The sequence below is a fragment of the Stenella coeruleoalba genome (assembly GCF_951394435.1).
Source record: "Stenella coeruleoalba genome assembly, chromosome: 19".
NCBI lineage: Eukaryota > Metazoa > Chordata > Mammalia > Artiodactyla > Delphinidae > Stenella > Stenella coeruleoalba.
The window spans coordinates 2396160-2415031 of record NC_137165.1 but is presented as its reverse complement, the minus strand read 5'-3'; the positions used below and the strand labels follow the sequence as shown (position 1 = coordinate 2415031).

Genomic DNA, 18872 nt, shown 5'->3' with positions numbered 1-18872 from the left:
GATAAAAGCTACCAGTTAGCATCAGATAAAAAAAAACTAATGGATGTTTATTTGCTTTATTATATAAAATATACATGCCTGAAAAGATCTGCGCAAATCACACTTTGATAAGTCAAATTTTATTGTATGTGCATTTGAGGAGTTGGGCAGTTAAAGGAATGCTCTGTTACTTAGAAAAGCACTCTTGGGACGTCTCTGGTGGCGCAGTGGTTAAGAATCCACCTGCCAACGCAGGGACACGGGTTTGATCCCTGGTCCGGGGAAGATCCCACATGCCACGGAGCAGCTAGGCCCGTGCACTGCAACTACTGAAGCCTGCACGACTAGAGCCCATGCTCCGCAACAAGAGAGGCCTGTGCACCGCGACGAAGAGTAGCCCCCCATCTCTGCAGCTAGAGAAAGCTTGCGCGCAGCAGCAAAGGCCTAACGCAGCTGCAAAAAAAAAAAAAAAAAAATCAATCAGAGGTTTTTAAAGAAAAGAAAAGCACTCTTTTCTAGGTTTAGTGTTTCATATTTTGTGTTTCTTTAAAAATAAAGCTTGATTAACTTTCTCCGGATCATAACACTTTATCAGTGTTTATTTGTGTATGTGTACGTGTAGACACACATGTATGGCAGAACCCAGTTCTGAAAAGTGAAATGGTAGATTTAGGATGAGATAAGCCAGGAGTGGTTGGCAGCAAGAGCTCCTGTTTATTGCTGCCTGTTTGGGGAAAGGTGATGGTTATCAGCCACTAAGAAGGTTTGTGTGTCTTTAACGTTATTGGTGGTAGTTCAGCTTGCAAGAAACTCCAAGGAATTTGTAACTGGACCCCAGGCTTAGTGAATGTTAAGTCAGCAACAGCAGGGTTTGTGGGGGAGAATCCTCTTGTTGTAGCCAGCTGTTCATCGTATCAAGACTCCATCCCCCAGAGTCCCCTTAAGAGGCAATAATATCTGTGGACAAGTGTTTTCTTTGTAGAGAAGATGGACACTTTAGGTTTTAAATGAATTTCGTGAAACTGACAAAAATATGCGTATGCTTGTTATTTTTAGACAAAATCCAGGAAAAGTATATTATCTTTCTAATTTTCTTTCCAACATTCTTTTTTGAATAAAGAGCTATTCTAGTTTAGCTTGAAACGTTTCTTTTAGTTGCTATGTGAGAAAAGAGAATAATTACATTGATACTACACACATACATATCGATATAAAGAGTGAAAATCATCTCGTTCCATGTAGATTTTTGTTGTTTTCGTTGGCTTTACGCGCTCTTTAGCTCTCTGTGGTGCTGACTAGACGTTATGTTAATTGAGTTGTGTGCCCGCTGTTGGTAAAACAGCCGACAGACCCGTCGTCACTAACCCCTGTCTCCTGGGAGGGCCAACGGCAGTGTGCTTGTCACTGTTTGTAAAGGATGCCAAAAAATGTCTCTTGCCAGGTAAACAACTTTTGGAATATCTCACAGGAAACAAGACATTCACTGGAACTCTCCTTGAAGAGGTGTCTTCTTAACTCGCCAGTTTTTGCCCTGCACTTCTTCTTCCCTTTGGGTTAACGCTGTCTCTGTGTCCTCGGCAGGCTCTCCCGTGCCGCAGCCTCCGTCGCCCCAGCCACTCTTGTTGGGTGCTAGACTGCAGAGCGCCTCCACCCTCACTGACATCTACCAGAGCAAGCAGAAGCTCAGAAAGCAGCACTCGGACCCCGTGTGCCCGTCCCATGCCGGGGCGGGGTGCAGCTGCTCCCCCCAGCCCAGTCGGCCCGGCAGCCTTGGGACCTCTCCCACCAAGCACGCGGGGTCCTCCCCGCGGAGTTCCGACTGGTTCTTCAAAACTCCATTACCAACAATCATTGGCTCCCCTACTAAGGTGTGTTTATTAAGCCCTTTTGTAGATGTTGTGACTTTGCTAAATTAACATTTATTAACTGGGGCATTTTGTTCCGGGTGGTCAGCTGAGGTCCAGCAACGGACCACAGGAGAAATTGAAATAGAGAAGTTGGTTACTCACCGGTCCTGGAAGAAGCACCCAGATGCCACACGGGGAAGTCAAGTCAAAGTGCAGAGAGAGACAGGACCTGGGCACATGCCTTTATTAGGGTCTGTGGGTGGAGTGCTCTGGGGTTCCCGGGCCAAGGCTGGATGGGTCAATCCAAACCAAAAGAGCAGGGTTCTGATAAGTTCCACGGGGGTCTTGTCCAAGGGGCACACAGCGGGAAGGCCCTGGGAGACGGGGGGAGATCACCAGGCCTGTCAGGGAAGTCGTATCCGGAACATACATTTATTTGCGACTCTGTGGGCTGCTGTCTAGGGCGTGTGCTTGTACGAGGGGCTGGTGTCAATTTAAGGTCCCTGCAGGCCGCATAGCCAAGCACAGTGGATGTGGAAGCAGCAATACCATGGAGTAGCTTAACTCTCAGTAGTAGGTCATGAACTAGTATCATAAGTACTTTATAGGCAGCATTCAGGAAGAGGATAGCTGCAATTTAATCAGCACCTGCCGTGTACCAGGCAAAGTGTAAGTCCTTTACTTGCTGAATGCTTTATATACACGTTCCCATTTAAGCCTGAAAAAAGGAAACAGGCCTAGCGTGAATGAACTGTCAAGGTCACAGAGACTGGAAGCAGAAGAGCCGGAATTTGAATCCAAGACTGACAGAGTCTGGAGTCTCTGCTCCAGCTACTGTGCCATGAGCCTGACGGTTCTGAACATTCCTACATCATAACAACCAGTTTACATGTGTTCCCTTAGACCACGGCTCCTTTCAAAATCCCGAAAACGCAAGCGTCTTCCAACCTGCCAGCCTTGGCCACTCGCCGCGGGCCTTCTGAGGGGCAGTTGAAGGATGGGAGTGACCCACGGGGATGCTCTCACTGTCTCTCAGTACAAGGAGGGGAGAGGCACAAGTCCGAGCAGCAGGTCAGGGCAGCGTTTGGCAGGTAAGAGACGCCATTTCCTTCCAGCCCTAAACATGGAAACTGTAACAGTGCATCCATTCCTATCATAAAACAACCAGACCCGATTAGCAGCTGGTTTATGCCAGTGGTTAATGACACTGTACACGTGTAAGGAACTGCATACACTTAGAATCTCTGAAAACCATAGCTGTTGCCTATACCTGTGGGAGTCCAGAGCTCTTCCTGAGTTTCCTGAGTAGTCTGTTTCTGCCTTTTTGTTTATTTTGGGTATTGAAGTTTATCTCTACCTTGAATTGTTTGGTCTCAATTTTTTGTCTCCTTGTTCTCTGACTTTCCTTTAACCCTTTTATGGCTTGGCTTAAATCACCCTTATTACTGATAAGTCTGGATTTTTTAAAAGTACACATTTACGTTATTATCATTCTTCTTTTTAGATCTGTCAGTACTGGGAAATTATCAGATCAACCAGTAAAAACACCTTTAGGTGGACATCAGGGCAGCACGGACAGTTTAAATACAGAACGACCAATGGATATAGGTAAGAGAAGTCCGGTTTCTTTTTAGGCAGGTAATCTGTTTGTTAACTTTCCTATTGCTGCTGTAACAAATTGCCACAAGCTTGGTAGCTTAAAAACAACACAGATGTATTATTTTACAGTTCCGGAGGGCAGAAGTCCACAGTGGGTCTCACTAGGCTAAAACCGAGGTGTAGGCAGGGCTGGTTCCTTCTGCAGGCTCTCGGGGAGGGTGCACTTCCTGGCCTTTTGCAGCTTCTGGGGGCTGCCCTCATCCCTTGGCTTGTGGCCCCTTCGACCGTGAAAGCCAGCAATGGCCAGTCTAGACTCAGACCTTCTGCCCCCTTAGTCTACACTTAAAGGACCCTTGTGATTACATTGGACCCACTGGATAATCTCTCTAAGTTCAGCTGATGAGCAGCCCTGGTTCCATCTGCAGCTTTAGTTCCCCTTTGCCGTGTCACATAGCCTATTTACAAGTTTCAGGGCTCAGGACGCGGGCATCTTTGGTTTGGGCGTGGGGGTAATTACTCTGCCCATCTACTTCTGGTGACTGTTCACGAACCTGTTGACCAGATTGCTTCATCCAGTCCCTGTCATCTCATCTAAGTTCTTAGGAGCCTGTCACGATAGGGACATGTTCAGTGTCTTGATGATCGGCAGCCCATGAGTGAGAAGTTAGATGCTGACCAAGATTGCTTTTTATCAGTAGGATAACACTGGCCAAAGTTGCCTTACACATACGAACTCTTGAGCATCTCTTATACAGCAAGCCCAACCTATAAAGAACCATAGGTCACTGAGATCCCTGGCTCTTTCATAGTTGTTCCAGGGAACTTTATGTCCATGGACCCACATCCAGATTACTTTAGACTGCTTATCAAAAAATGAAAACAAAGGGCTGGCTCCAGACCCTAACCCAGGCTCGTTGAATCAAGTTTTCCGGGAAAGGAGTTTAGGAATCTGTGTCTTTAACAAGCTCCCCACGTGATTATGATGTCCACTTAAATTTGAGTCAGTATTGGAGCCTCTTTGTTCTTGTTTTCTCTGTCATTCTTTTACCGTCTCTCCCATGAGCCTCCAAAGGAGGAAATATCTAGACCAGCAAACACCCGAGTATGGTTTCTGTGCTGTAGGGCTTGATATTTCACTCCACCGTCATCTTGCTGGCATGGTTTCTGAAGAGAAGTCTCGTGTCATTCTTACCCTCGTTCCTCTTATAAATGAGGTGCTTTTTTTCTTTGGCTTCTTTCAGGACTTTTTCTTTGATTCTCTGCTGTTTGAAGATGAAATGCACAGGTGTAGATTATTTGGCATTCTAACCGCTTGGTGTTCTTTAAGCTTCCTGGACTTGGAAGGTTTGGTTCTGCATTTATTTTGGAAATTTCTTGGACATTACTACTTCACATATTTCTTCTGTTTCTTTCTCTTTCTCCTTTTCATATTCCTGTTGCACATATATTATATCTTTGTAGTTGTCCCACAGTTCTTGGATATTCTGGGATTTTTGTTGTTGTTGTTTTAATTCTTCTTTCTCTTTGCTTTTCAGTTTTGGAAGTTCCTATTGACATATCTTCAAGCTAACTGATTTTCTTCTCAACAATGTCCTGTCTGTTGATGAGCTCATCAGATACATTCTTCATTTCTGTGTCAGTGATTCTGACTTACAGCATTTCCTTTGAGTCTTTCTTAGAGTTGCCATCTCTCTGCTTTGTTACTCATTTGCTCTTACATGTTTATTTTTTCCATTAGAGTTCTTAGCATTAATCAAAGTTATTATAACTTCTGGTGTGATAAGTCCAATATGCGTGCTGTATCTGAGTCTGGTTCAGTGCTTGCTCTGTCTCTTCAAGCTGTTTTTACCTTTTAGCTTGCCTTTTAATTTTTGTTGAAAGCCAGAAATGATATTACTGGACATAGAATTGAGTTAAATAGTGTGAGGTGTTTTTTTTGTTTATCTGGCTAAGAGTTAGGCTGTGTTTAGTGTTTGCTGTAGCCATAGGTATCAGGGTAAACTTTTCTCTGGTGTCTTTGTATTTGTCTCCCCTGTTGTCTTTGAGTTTCCCTAGATACCCCTTCTTAAATGCCTAACTCTATATTTTCTTCTAAGAAAATATAAGCTATAAAACAGCTTAGGGACTTCCCTGGTGGCACAGTGGTTAAGAATCCGCCTGCCAATGCAGGGGACATGGGTTCGAGCCCTGGTTCGGGAAGATCCAACCTGCTGCAGAGCAACTAAGCCCATGCGCCACAACTACTGAGCCTGCGCTCTAGAGCCCACGAGCCACAACTGCTGAAGCCTGTGCACCTAAAGCCTGTGCTCCGCAACAAAGAGAAGCCACCGCAGTGAGAAGCCTGTACATCAGCCCCCACTCTCCACAACTAGAGAAAGCCCGTGTGCAGCAATGAAGACCCAGCACAGCCAAAAATAAATAAATAAATTTATAAAAAAAGCAAAAACAAAAACAGCTTAGCTCTTAGTTTCTCCACATTCTCACCAACGTTTGTTATTTGTGGTCTTTTCGATGATGACCATTCTGACAGGTGTGAGGTGATGTCTCATTGGGGTTTTTATTTGCATTTGCCTGATGATTAGTGATGTTGAGCATCTTTTCATGTGCCTGTTGGCCATATATATTTTTTGGAAAAATAACTATTCAGGTCTTCTGCCCATTTTTTAATCAGGTTGTTTCCCCACATATTTATTCCCAGTTCTTGGTTTCCACCTTTTCACATTATCCTCAGGTGTGACGGCAATTCACGTAGAAGTAACTGAATTGTAGGCCTTGGTGAAAAGAAGATTCACAGCTGTGAAGAGATTACCATAAAATATTTTTAATGGAGATCTGTATTGAACTTTCTGTTTTTAAGAGTAATAAATGCTTATTGTAAAAAAACCAAATCTAATATAAAAGTAAAGGTGTCCCTATAAAACCCACCCTCTGATACATGACACGTTTGGTGAACTTTTTATTGCAGCCCCTGCAGGAGCCTGTGGTGTTGCACGGGCTCCTTCTGTGGGAACAGCAGCGAGTCCCAGGGCTGTGCTGTTCACGGTAGGGTCTCCTCCACACAGGGCTGCGACCCCCGCTTGTACCCACATAGTCCTTCGGACAAGAACCACCTCAGGTGAGGATTGTCTTAGTTCCGCCTTGGGCTCGTGTTTGGTGTGCAGATTCTGATAATGGCTTAATGGTGTGACGTAGTTTTTTTTACCAATGACGTGGAGATAATGATTTACTTTACCTTAAAGGGTTATGAAGAGTAGATGAGGGGACTTCCCTGGCAGTCCCGTGGTTAAGACTCTGCGCTTGCACGGCAGGGGGCATGGGTTCGGTACCTGGTCGGGGTACTAAGATCCCCTATGCCACGCTGTGCGGCCAAAAAATAAAAAAAAGAGTAAATGAGACAATACTTGTGGGGAAAAAAAAAATCTACAAAACAAAAGGTACTATGTTATATATTTGTAATAATATATATGTAATTTTATAACATTATTACATGAACGTGACGTCACAGTAGAGCAGCTATGCATATTGGTGCTTCTTAGCTTATGTTGAAGGCTTATTTTAGTACATCCAGTAAATTTTTTGAAAATGATAGATTTTTGTTTATTTTTGGTTTTGTGGGTTTTTTTAGAAACCTAGGTTTCACCTTTTTTTTGGTACTTTGAGTCCCAATCTTTGCACTTAATCCTATATCCTACTTCTGGATAGGCTGATAGATTGGTTTTATCAGCCATAGTCTATAAATAGGTAATTGGTACCAAAAATTAAGAAAGTATTTAGATTGGACTTGAGTTATCATTTGACATCATATATTATACCTTGTGTCCCTTAAGTTCTCTTATGCTAAATCAGTTACTAATCAAGATACAAGTAGATTAATAAGCAAAGGATATAAATAGATAATGAGAGTGGAAAAAGAGCTAATAATAATCTTGATTTTAGGATTATTAAGAGTATTAAATAATAAGAAAATACCACTTTGAGAAAATAACTTTTTATACCTGTTAACTAAGCCAACGTTTAAAAAATGTAATGCCCAGTGTTGTTGAGGCTTAGTGGGATCTCTGCGCTCACTCACGGCTGCTTTAGAAAATAGCGTGGCAAGTCTTACAAAGAGCTATAAAAATATTTATAGTAATATTTGATCTGTGGTAATCCCATTCTGTTTATAAGGCCACTTACAACAAAGTGATCTTATAAAGTATTTATCACAAATAACTCAAAAGAAGGAAGGATTTCATTACAATGTTATTGGTGGCATTAAAAAAATCAGAAATAGTATAAGTGCCCCCACATAAGCATTGGGGTATAATTTTAGTGAAGCGTACACATCCGCTGAGTTTTATCACCGTGAGGACTGTGGAGCAGCAGGGAGAAATGTGTATGTTAGAAATTTGTTTAAAACAGAATTTAAAAGTAGCTGTGCTGATTCTGTAAGGAATGAAGGTGAGCCTGGGAAGATAAAGCCTGTTCATGTGCTCAGGGAGGGGTCGGGGGCCTTCCTTTTAACGCTTCCTCGCCCGTCTCCACAGGGGGCTCCAGCGGCTCCGGAGGCTCCCTGGGCTCCACCGGGGGCCGTGTGTCTGGGGGCTCCCCGCCTGGGCTGTGCTCGGGGTCTCCCCCTCTGGGAGCAGAGGCAGCTCCCAGCCTGAGACACGCGCCTTGTGGTGCTTCACCCCCCAGCCTGGAGGGGCTCGTCGCCTTTGAAGCCCCTGAACTGCCCGAGGAGACGCTGATGGAGGTGGGAAGAGACCCTGTGACGTGTCACTTACGGGGACCCCGAGGAGAGTGTTGGTGACGGGAGGACAAAATCCCCCTAACCTTTCCTATTTGGAACATTGCTCATATATTTTCAGAATAATGTTGACAGTGACACTCATTCATAGCAAGCTTTGGCTGACAGGAAGTGATGCATACAGATTTTGTATTCTTAATTTCTTTATCTGAAGTTTATTTACTACTTACAGGACTTTTAAAACATAATCTTTTTCCTAAAACTGTAACTTTTTATTCTCAAAGCTTGCTTTTCTTAATAAGATAAAAATGATACACTTAAACTTAGGTTTAAAAAAATAAATTAAGATGCCAAATCAGTCAGTAACGCTGAGGAATAAAGCTGCCCGGCAGACTGGACAGTTGCGTGTGTACACCAGTACCTTTTCCCTCCACGGAGCCAGGTCTCCAGGGAAAAACACATCAGAACGTGAAGTGTGCTGAGCACAAATGCAGAATAGAGGTGAATTTTATGATTCCAGAGCCTCTGCTAGCTAATTCCTCAGTGTCGACTCTAGGACAGTGTTCCATAGACTGCACCTCCTCCAGGTCAACTAGAGAACAAATTCTCTTTCCATATTTCTATTGTGTGTGAAGGAAAATTAAGTATTTCACATAAAAGTTATAAAGTACTGCATGCAAAATTTTAATAGTGATTCTGTAGTAAGTTTAAGTTGTAATTTTGAAAATATGTATAAGATTGGAAAAGCAATCTTCAGAGTTTTTTCAGTCTCCATCAAATTAGGCATAAATTATGTTCCAATATGTATTGGAACATATAGTCTGATATGCTGTCATAGAGCAGAGAGACTTTCAAAAGTTGATTGGTTTATTCTTCTGTCTTTAGTACACTGATTCTCATCCCTTTTTAACCATAAAAGGAGAGTGAGAAACTTAGTCTTATTTGAGATTTCAAAATACATTTATAGCTAAAAACAAACCTCAGAACATAAATTTTAGAGTACCCATTTTTAATGCGCTGCTACTATGTCTATCTATACTCCACTCTTTAACTGAAAAGATCACAAAATTTAGAGCCTTGGTATTAGGAATCACTGTTAACTGAAGAGCCACCAGAAATTAAAGTGTCTCTGAAATTGTAAGTCAGTAGAATTCATTAAACTATCAAGAAGTGTGGTTTACTGCACAGAATATCCTTACATTCCTATATCTTGGTATCTGTTTTGTCATGTTTCTGTCTCATGTATATTGATTTAATTGTTCCGTGTTTCATTTTTTTCCTGGTGCAAGTACAATGACCTCATATCTTTGAGGCTGAATTTTGTGGGTGCTCTCGTACATCCATACACACAAACATATGACACACTCTTGTTTGGTTTCATTTGTGTTTATTTTTCTCACAGTTTTCTGGAATTTAAAACTTTCATTCTCCTTTGATCATTCTGACATTCATAAGTATAGAAAACATTAGCAGTGGCCACAGTTTATGTGCAGAAATGAGTGTGCGCCTCTCCTTAACCTGCAAGTTTTTAAGATGATTGGCTTTGCCGCAGCGAGAGCACACAGACACCTTCCGCCACCTGAATGCAATGCTGTTGTTCACGGAGTGTGTGCTGGACCTGACGGCCGTGCGCGGGGGAGACCCAGGGCTCTGCGCGTCTGCGGTCTCCTTGTACCAGATCCAGGAGAGCGCGGTGGTGGACCAGATCAGCCAGCTGAGCAAAGACTGGGGGTAGGTGCCCCCTTGCTGTCCATCTCCAGAGGCTTCCTGCCCTCTGTAAACTGGTGTCCAAGCTGGGGGCCGTGTCATCCACTGAAGGTCATGGGCATCTCTGAGTTAACTCATTGTGCTCGATTTCACTGTGTGAGCCGAGACTTGGAGGTTCTGCAGCCTTGGTGTTTCCTTTCCTGTAAATTGTGCTGTTAAGATATTTGATGATAAAGAGATTGTATTTTTATCTGAGTGCACCCATTGTATTCAAACTACACACGTCTTTCTCCATGCCGGCCCTTCTCCCTTCAGGAGGTGTTCGTGCACTAAAAGTGTCAAGGGGAATGATGTTCCCTTAGAGAGACTGTTGTGATGGGGCACTGGCCTGTCAGTTCGCAGGCTAACGCTCTGCTTGCTGTCTCTGGGTGCAGGCGGGTGGAACAGCTGGTGTTATACATGAAGGCCGCACAGCTGCTGGCAGCCTCTCTGCATCTCGCCAAAGAGCAGATCAAGTCCGGGAAGCTGAGCCCGTCCACGGGTGTGAAACAAGGTACAAGCAGAGCGTGACGGGGCTGCTTTTCCCCTTACACTGGGAAGGGGAGTTTTTGGTGAGGGGTCACCGTGGTATTAAGCATGCTTAAATGGGAAAAGATGCTGGCTTTTCTGTTTTTTGGTTTTGCCATTTAGCCGATACCGAGAGCAGTCAGAATTACTTTATTCTCAGTCTTCACTAAGAGAGAGAACATGTGGAAGAATGATTTCCAGTCACTTTTTTCAGTGATCATTTAGTGTCGCTTTCCATAAATTAGCAGGAAAGTTGCTTGTCACCATGACTCTGTTTCTGGAGGAAAATTAAAATTCTCATTTCAATTTTTTTCCAGTTGTCAAAAATCTGAATGAACGATATAAATTCTGCATCAGCATGTGCAAGAAACTTACAGAAAAGCTGAATCGCTTCTTCTCTGACAAACAGAGATTTATTGATGAAATCAACAGCGTAACAGCAGAGAAACTCATCTATAATTGTGCTGTAGAAATGGTAACCCTTTTTAAGGTGTAATATTGCATAGTAATACTACTTGTCTTTAAGAGCACCTGTTGTTTTTCTTGGCTGCGTTGGGTCTTCGTTGCTGTGTGTGGGCTTTCTCTAGTTGCAGTGAGCGCCGGGGGGTGGGGGGCTACTCTTCCTTGCGGTGCGCGGGCTTCTCATTGTGGTGGCTTCTCATTGTGGTGGCTTCTCATTGTTGCGGAGCACAGGCTCTAGAGCGCAGGCTCAGTAGTTGTGGCGCAGGGACTTAGGTGCTCCGCGGCATGTGGGATCTTCCTGGACCAGGGCTCGAACCCGTGTCCCCTGCATTGGCAGGCGGATTCTTAACCACTGCACCACCAGGGAAGTTCCCTAAGAGCATCTTTTGAAGTGCACACCTACTTGACATCATCCTTTTAAAAAGAGTTTATGCCCCACCACTCCCAAGTCCCAGGTATTGTGGTACCTCTTCCTGAAGGAGTGATTACACTTAATTAACATGCAACAAATATAAGTTATGTTGGTTACCTACCACATTTGGTAAAAGTTTACCATACCTCTTAAAAATTGCTAACATTGGGCTTCCCTGGTGGCGCAGTGGTTGCGAGTCCGCCTGCCGATGCAGGGGACGCGGGTTCGTGCCCCGGTCCGGGAGGATCCCGCATGCCGCGGAGCGGCTGGGCCTGTGGGCCGTGGCCACTGGGCCTGCGCGTCTGGAGCCTGTGCTCCGCAGCGGGAGAGGCCACAACAGTGAGAGGCCCGCGTAACGCAAAAAAAAAAAAAAAAAAAAAAAATTGCTAACATTAGGCATGATCTAATCTTTTTATAGTTTGCATCTAAGAGCTTTCACTGGATCTCTGTCTTCATTTTCTGCTATTTAAGGAATTTGGCTTGATAAAACATTACAAAAATACTGCTTTTATTACCCAATCTGCAGAAATTCACGTGCTCAGATTCCACAACTGACCTTACTTAAGTGTAGACACACAAAGTATAATCTACTTTTCCAACTCTCTGGTTATATTAGTGGAAATAATTTGTTTTCTGTATCTTCGAGGAAAAATTGCTCTGAAGGAAACATGAAATTAGGGACTGTCAAAGAAGGAATTAAGTGGGAAAAAATTTAATTACTGACCAACCGTATAGTTTTTACCATATTAACATAGTTGAGCTTCCTTTTCCCTCTCAAATTTGTGTACTTTGAATTGTACTGTTATATTACCCCCTTGGTCTTATTTTGAAAGCCATCATAATAAAAAGGCGTATGAAAATAGTTTTGGAATATAAACTGTCGATGAGAATAATGTACATTATATTGCCCTAAACTGTTGATACGAATAATATGCATTGTATTGTTTTGTACCGAATTAAGACTTCATAAGACAGATTTTCTTTTAGAAATTTGTGCCAGGAAAGACGTCCTCTTGTACGGAGTTAGGGTGCTTCTGTCTCTTCGGATGACAGAGCCACGTGCCTCCAACAAGACTCTCCTTGTGCCCTGGCTGCTGAGCAAGCTTGGAGACACTCAACTTATATTTAGTTATTTCTCTCCTTCCTTTTCAGGACCTGGATTTTCTGTGTCCATTTTATTTATCATATTGTATGTGGCTTTACTCTTTGAAAGAGACAGAGCATACTGACAAGTAAATTAGGATACTGGATTACTGACAGTCTGGGCAGTGAATGATTAAAGAGAAAATCAGCATGCTGTTGGGGAAACAAATGCTCATAACCCCGTGAATGACACCATGCCCATCTTTCTGGGGAGCCCTACCCACCTCTCCCCCTGCCCGGCTCGCTCCTGCTTCCTTATGGCTCTGCCTCAGCATCACTTCCTGGAGGCGCTCCCTAACCACTTCCTCCATAGTCGGGTTAGGTGCCTCTCGCGTGTGCTCCATACCACCCGGGGCTTCCTCCTGTGATGCCAGGTACCCCTTGGAGTTCACAGCCCACGCCTCCCTCTGGACTGTGAGCTCACCTTCATCGTGCACTCTGGGCCGACACTCAGCAGGTGGCCAGTAAATACCTCTGAATGAATGAATCCCACACACCAGAAAACTCTGTAACTAAAAGGAAAAGCTGATAAGTGGCTTTTAACGTCATTTAATTGTTTCGTTGTAACAAAATCTACTTTAGTGAAATGCCAGGTTACTAGTGTGGAAGTGTAAGTTTAAAATAAACTTTTTAGTGAAGTCATAGAAGAGCCAGTTTAGAAGTGCAAATATCATGAGTTAGGAATCTCTGAGTTCAAGAAGGTTATGTTTGAATGCAGAGTAACTCTTTTGTCAAGAAGCTCTTTTATGTCGCTCACCCAATAGATTATATCATTTTGTCGAAACGTATTAATTTTAGACAGACTCCATTTAAAGCTGCATTGCCTGAATGGATTCGTATTTTCATGGAAAAGCTGAGAATCTTCTTGTTTTTGCTGACTGGTTCTAGGTTCAGGCTGCAGCCCTGGATGAGATGTTCCAGCAGACTGAAGATATTGTTTATCGCTATCATAAGGCGGCCCTTCTTTTGGAAGGCTTAACTAAGATTCTCCAGGACCCGGCAGATATTGAAAATGTACACAAATGTGAGTTGACTTAGAAAGCAGTGTGCGTGTTGGTTGCACTTTCATTGTCTCCTCCTGGTGCAGTAGACAGCGCATGGAGTTTGGAACCGTGCAGCCTGAGGGTTGCATCTTGGCTTCCCAACCTTGGGCAAGTCACTCACCCTTTCTGTGGTCTCCGTCTCTTCTTCTACAAGATGAGGAACAATGCCTGCCTTGCCGAGCTGTTGTGAGGATTAGAGAGGTTGCTTGTACAGAGCTGTTGGCTTTTGTCATTAGTCTTTAGATTTCTAAACTGCATGACTCTATTGGTGGGTGTGTTTGTGTATGCAGAGAACTTTGCTTTTATCATTAAACAATAAGAAAGGCAGCTGTTTTAATCCTCGTGACCGAAGAGCCCTGTGACAACCCTGTGTACTGCAGATTTGGTGTACAGAACGGAGTGTGGACACTGGTAGGGTACCAGGATGGTGTTTCCACTTGTCAGATATAAGACCAATGATGTTTTTTTTTGAGGAGGAGGTGTAGTCATACCACATTTTGAAGAGCCACAAGGGGCTGGCAGTTCTAAGATTGTTTGCAATTGTGAGCGAACTAGCTGTTAAAACCTAAATGTTCTTCATTTGACGTGCTAATCTAGCTTTTACCACTGTGCAGCGCTAAGCTAGACGATTACCAGGCAGAAAGAAGAAAAAATACTCAGAACTGTTAACTCTGGGGCAAAGATAGAACAGAGGTGAGGGTGTAGGTGGAGAGTGAGAGATTCTTTTTCATTGGTTCTTCTTTCCTTGGTTTTGAAAATATAAATGATTTTTATTATGAATTTATTTTATTTCTAGATAAATCTCGTATTGAAAGGAGATTGTCGGCACTCTGCTACAGCACCTCGACCTTGTGAGCAGCAGCAGGCCTGCCCCCAGGACTAGTGGTGGGTGTGAGGCGATGCCTTTGGGAGCACAGCTTGGATCCTGTCGCCCCACCCCCAGGAAACTGTAGGTTCCTACACGGTGACCACCAAAGAGCAAGCAGTGATTTCAAAAAGGAAAAACAACCCCAGAACTACCTGCCTTATCAGAGAAGTCACCCCTTCCCTTTTTCTTTGTAGAAGCAGAAGCAAGAGTATTCCACTTGACTTTCAGTTTGAACTTGGTAAATAAATGTACCTTAGAACTAGAGTTGTCAGTACAGTTATTCTTAAGGGTAATTAGGAATGAAACGATGAGTGGCTCTTCACGCCAGTCACCAGAGCAAAGTGTGGGGTTCCACATGTTCACTGAGGCGAAAAAGTAAAAAGCCACGTCTCATCCAGGCGGTTTGATACCCGGGGTAAGTTTATCTGAGTCTGAGCACGCGTCCATAAACAGCTCAGGAAGAAATAGCTTAAGGGGTGAAAGGCGTCTCTTGGAAGAGATTGTGAAATCTTCAATTTGATCTAATATGGACACATATTAATAATCTTCCAAAATCTTTCATATTGCACTAATTTATTAAAACAACTGTGTATTGGATTTTGCAGTTTAAAACTAACTGAGGCACAATGGACTTGTTTAAAATATTTTACTTGATTATATACACGTACGCTTTCCAGAATTCACAGGTGATTTCTCGTGGACTTTTAAGTGGTAAAAAACTTGTGTTGTGTGAACCTTTGCATTTTCTTAGCCTATTCATCTACACCTACAGGTTTTCTCAGTGATATTTTTAAGTTGCTCGTTGTCTGCTTTTGTTTGCGTTTCTTACTGTGCATGCAGAATGTGCATTCATGCCTGTGGCCTCTAGGCTTACTAAAGGCTGGGTCTATTGGGGCAGTATCAGAACAAGTGTCAGTCCAGAGATACTCTCAAGAATTGCAATAGGGCCAAAACAAAGTTGGTGGCTTAAAGGCTTATTAGTGATGTGGAATTTTACATGAAATTAGTGAAAAATGAGGTATGTTTTCTCTTAGGAAAATGGGCAGCTCTTTCCAGCCTGTGTGCATTTTCCTGTTAGTCCTGACAGTTCACCAGGTAGCTAGTCATGGAGAATGTGGGCACTTAACACCCCTCTAGAGGTGGTGCCTACGTGGTAGGTTATTTCGTTTCTCTTACTTACCTGCTTGAATACTTGAATAAACCATTCTCCAGTTTTAATCCTTTTAGATAATGTAACCTGAACTCTGACAAATTGCACAGAAGCTCTTCGGCATTAATTTAGTGTACTGATAAAAACAAAAACATGGTTTTTCTTTACTTTGACGAAGTAATGTAATTTTTACTTTATTTATCTGTATGAAATTCCAGCAGTTAATTTGAACATTTATTTATATGATGTTTATATTTTTAGGTCTTTAATACAGTGTTTCTACCTCTTATTTGTAACTGCATGCATTATTCATGAAACTAGGTAAAACTCACTGAATTGTTGTGTCATAGCCTTTTTATTATTGCCTGTACAGATGTATATTAAGGTAAATAAAACTGACCAGGTGTTTCTAGGGTGAGGCTGGGTCCCTGTGATGTGGCTTGTCAGGCCAGGTCCTTCCTCAGTGAGTTTGGAGCCTTGGTGGTTAACACCTGTCGCCCTGCCCCAGGGTTTCAGATGCTCGGTGACGGTCCTGCAGGCTGCCAGGAGCATGGGCTGTGCGGCGGCTTCCTGCCCTCCCTGCAGTGGCCGTAAGCACTGTCACTGGTGATACTCCATTTTGTATGATTTTTTCGAGTGTAAAGGGCAGTTTCTTGTATGTTCTCTCAGTTACCGCCCGTGTCATCTCACTGATCCTCCGAGGGGGTGGGTACATTCCGGTCCCTCCTCCCCTCTCCCGCTTGTTTTTTAAACACAGGATGAAACAGGTTCACAGCGAGGAAGTGCTTGGTCTGCAGTCAGTACCTAGGGAAGTGGCCGGGCTGTGCTTTGTGACCTCCAAGTGCATTCTTCTGCTTCTTGTACGACAAAGGTCAGGTGATAGGAGGTATGTGTGAGACCGTGAAGTCTGAACAGCAGAGAAGAACAAACTGTAAACTCGTGATTAATGGTTCTGATTATGTTTCCATTATCAAGGCCAATTGTTTTAAGAGATTTTGCCTTGATTATAGCAATAATAAACAAATGCTTTATGTTTCCACGTGTATCTTTTGATTTTGTATCATCTATTTCATAAAAAAGAGAGAAACCAGCTCACACATTCACGGGTTGACACCGGGTCTCAGGCGAGCCTGGAAGGTGGCGGGCGCACAGATGCACACGGGGCTAATCTGTGAGCGTGCCGAGTGGCCGTTCCTGCTGTGAGGATTTGCCTTAATGGCGCCTGCGCCAGGCCCGTGGGATGCTTCCCACATGCCCGTCTCTTCAAGGGGGGGTGTCCTTCTGCCCCTCCTGGGGTCCAGGAGAGGAGCCCGGAGAGGGGGTTACTGTTTGGGCCCAGTCACCTCAGTCCCCACAGATAAATAGCAGGGGAGTCGAGCTGGGCACCGTGGGTGTGAAGTCACTGACTTGGCTCTAAAAAGCGCTTGAGGTAACGGAGGAAGACTTGCCGCTTGCACCGTGCGCCTCCTGTAGCTTCTGTGGGCAGTCCTCACTCCTGCGGGAGCAGAGTGCGGTTCTGTTGTTCCAGGGAGACTGGCTGCCGCCCGGAGAGCTTGGTGTCTTCCCTCCGTTGACGGGCGCAGCCTAGGAGCATCCGTATCCACCTCTGCACGCCGGGAGACAACTGACACTGGGTCCTGGGCCCTGGGTCTTCAGCCATGGAAGTCCTGGGCCCTGCCCAAGTCTCCGCCTTGTCTGTCACAGCCCTGGCCAGAATGCTGTCTTTGGGAGAGGGGTCAAGGTGGCATCGTCCTCACCGGAATCAGAGGGAGTCACATCAGAAGCGACCCACCTGGGAAAGCACCGCACGGCGGGAAATGACAGTCGGTCCCTGAAGTCTCGGCTTTTGTGGACGAGGCAGAGCCAAACAGGTGAAGGGTCACAGGGGTCAGTGCCCAGGGGTCAGTGCCCAGACTGCTGTGGAGGAGGGAGGCGAGGCTGGGAGCTGCCGGCAGCACGGACCCACGCAGAGCAGGCCGCCCGGCGGAGCCTCCGGCTCCCCTTGCACAGAGGGCCTCGCTCGGCCGGTTGTGAACGTGCTGTCCTTTCTGAACAGCCTCCTGGCGTGGATCTGAGCGGAGGCTGCAGCAGCGGTGGCCGAGCCCTGGGGCTTCCCCTCGCCCTCCTGCTCCCAGGCTGTCCTGTCTCTGAGGGTTTGCTCGCTGCAGGCTGTTCTCCGTTTCCTTGGGTGCAGCTGTCTTGGTCTCGGACTCCTGTGCAGAGCGGTGCGTCCTTGGGCACTCTCCATCCCTAACCTCTCCACACCTGTCTGCGTCCGGCTCGGAGCTGGTCAGTGGTGGTGAGAACGGAATGAGTTACTGGGCGTGAGGTTGTTTGAACAGCCCCAGCCGTGGGCGGTGGGCAGCCTGCAGCTCCTCTCTGTTAGGCTTGGTTTGGGGCGAGGCCCAGTTTCAGGCTCTGTCTGGACACCTTCTGAAAGGACCAGCCCCGCCGCCGTGGCCGAGCCCTGGGCACCTGCTTGCAGACGTCCTTTCCCTGTGGATTGATCTGACCCTTGTAGTTCAAGGTTTGTGGCAATCTTATATTTATTACTTCATTAGATCTTCGTACCAACCCTCAATGGCCTCATTTCACAGATGGAAAAGGCAGGCCTGGCAAATAATTTCCAAAGAGAAAAAAGCCAGGGCTGGGGTTTGGCCAGCCAGGCTGCTGGGCAGGGCCTGGGCCCACGAGCTGCTCATCCCACACACGCGCCTGGAGCCCCGGCCCTGCTCACCCCTCGGCCTTCCAGCCTCTCCTTTCTGCTGATGCACTTTTGTGCTTCTCGGTGCGCAGGTGTCTCTGGCTGGACTCCCCCGGCCAAGCGGCAGGCAGCAAGTTTTGAGAAGCAGGTGAGGTTAGCAGACCTGCCACCCCCTTGGGGGCTGGGGCAGGAGCCCAAGAGCAGAAGCTTTGAAACCACCCTCAGAATCCCCAGGGGAAGGGCTTCAGGGACACACGGACAAATGGACACTTTGCAGGTTCCCTGCTTGTTTGTTTATTTGTACGAGAGCCGCTGAGGTAGACCAGCAGGGATTCGGCCCGTCCTGGGTGGGAGGGACCTCAACCCCAGGTTTGCCAAGGGGACCCTTGCAGGCCCTGGCGTCCTAAGACCGGCTCTTTTGCTGATGGCAGCACGTAGGGGCCCTCTCCCGGGGACGTAAGCCAGCGCCCTCCCCTCGGTCCCTCAACAGGAGATGGCACGTGGATCCCTGTCTTCGTCTTGAAGCACTGAGGCCCACCCAGCTGCCCCTTCTCCCACCTTCTGCCCTTGGGCCCCACCCCTGCTGCAGGGTGAGGTCGGGGAGGGAGATGGTGGGCCGGGCAGGGGCAGGTCACAGGTGCCTTTGCCCAGAGTGTCGTCTG

General features: G+C 45.5%; 1 protein-coding gene across 3 annotated transcripts in view; it reads left to right on the top strand.

Moving 5' to 3' along the window:
* ULK2 (unc-51 like autophagy activating kinase 2) overlaps positions 1–17183 on the top strand; it is a 67103-nt gene extending 49920 nt beyond the window's left edge. The window contains exons 18-28 of one of the 3 annotated variants that reach the window (XM_079905336.1): positions 1561–1847; positions 2730–2917; positions 3331–3434; positions 6391–6540; positions 7952–8160; positions 9707–9885; positions 10296–10414; positions 10746–10918; positions 13334–13469; positions 14285–14373; positions 16264–17183. In XM_079905336.1, the coding sequence (XP_079761462.1) occupies positions 1561–1847; positions 2730–2917; positions 3331–3434; positions 6391–6540; positions 7952–8160; positions 9707–9885; positions 10296–10414; positions 10746–10918; positions 13334–13469; positions 14285–14343 (1604 nt within the window). In that variant the 3' untranslated portion in view covers positions 14344–14373; positions 16264–17183. Of the gene's footprint in view, positions 1–1560; positions 1848–2729; positions 2918–3330; positions 3435–6390; positions 6541–7951; positions 8161–9706; positions 9886–10295; positions 10415–10745; positions 10919–13333; positions 13470–14284 lie in introns of all 3 variants that reach the window. The other 2 variants (XM_079905335.1, XM_079905337.1) reach the window with 2 other exon arrangements.
* The last annotated feature ends 1689 nt before the right edge of the window (positions 17184–18872 follow it).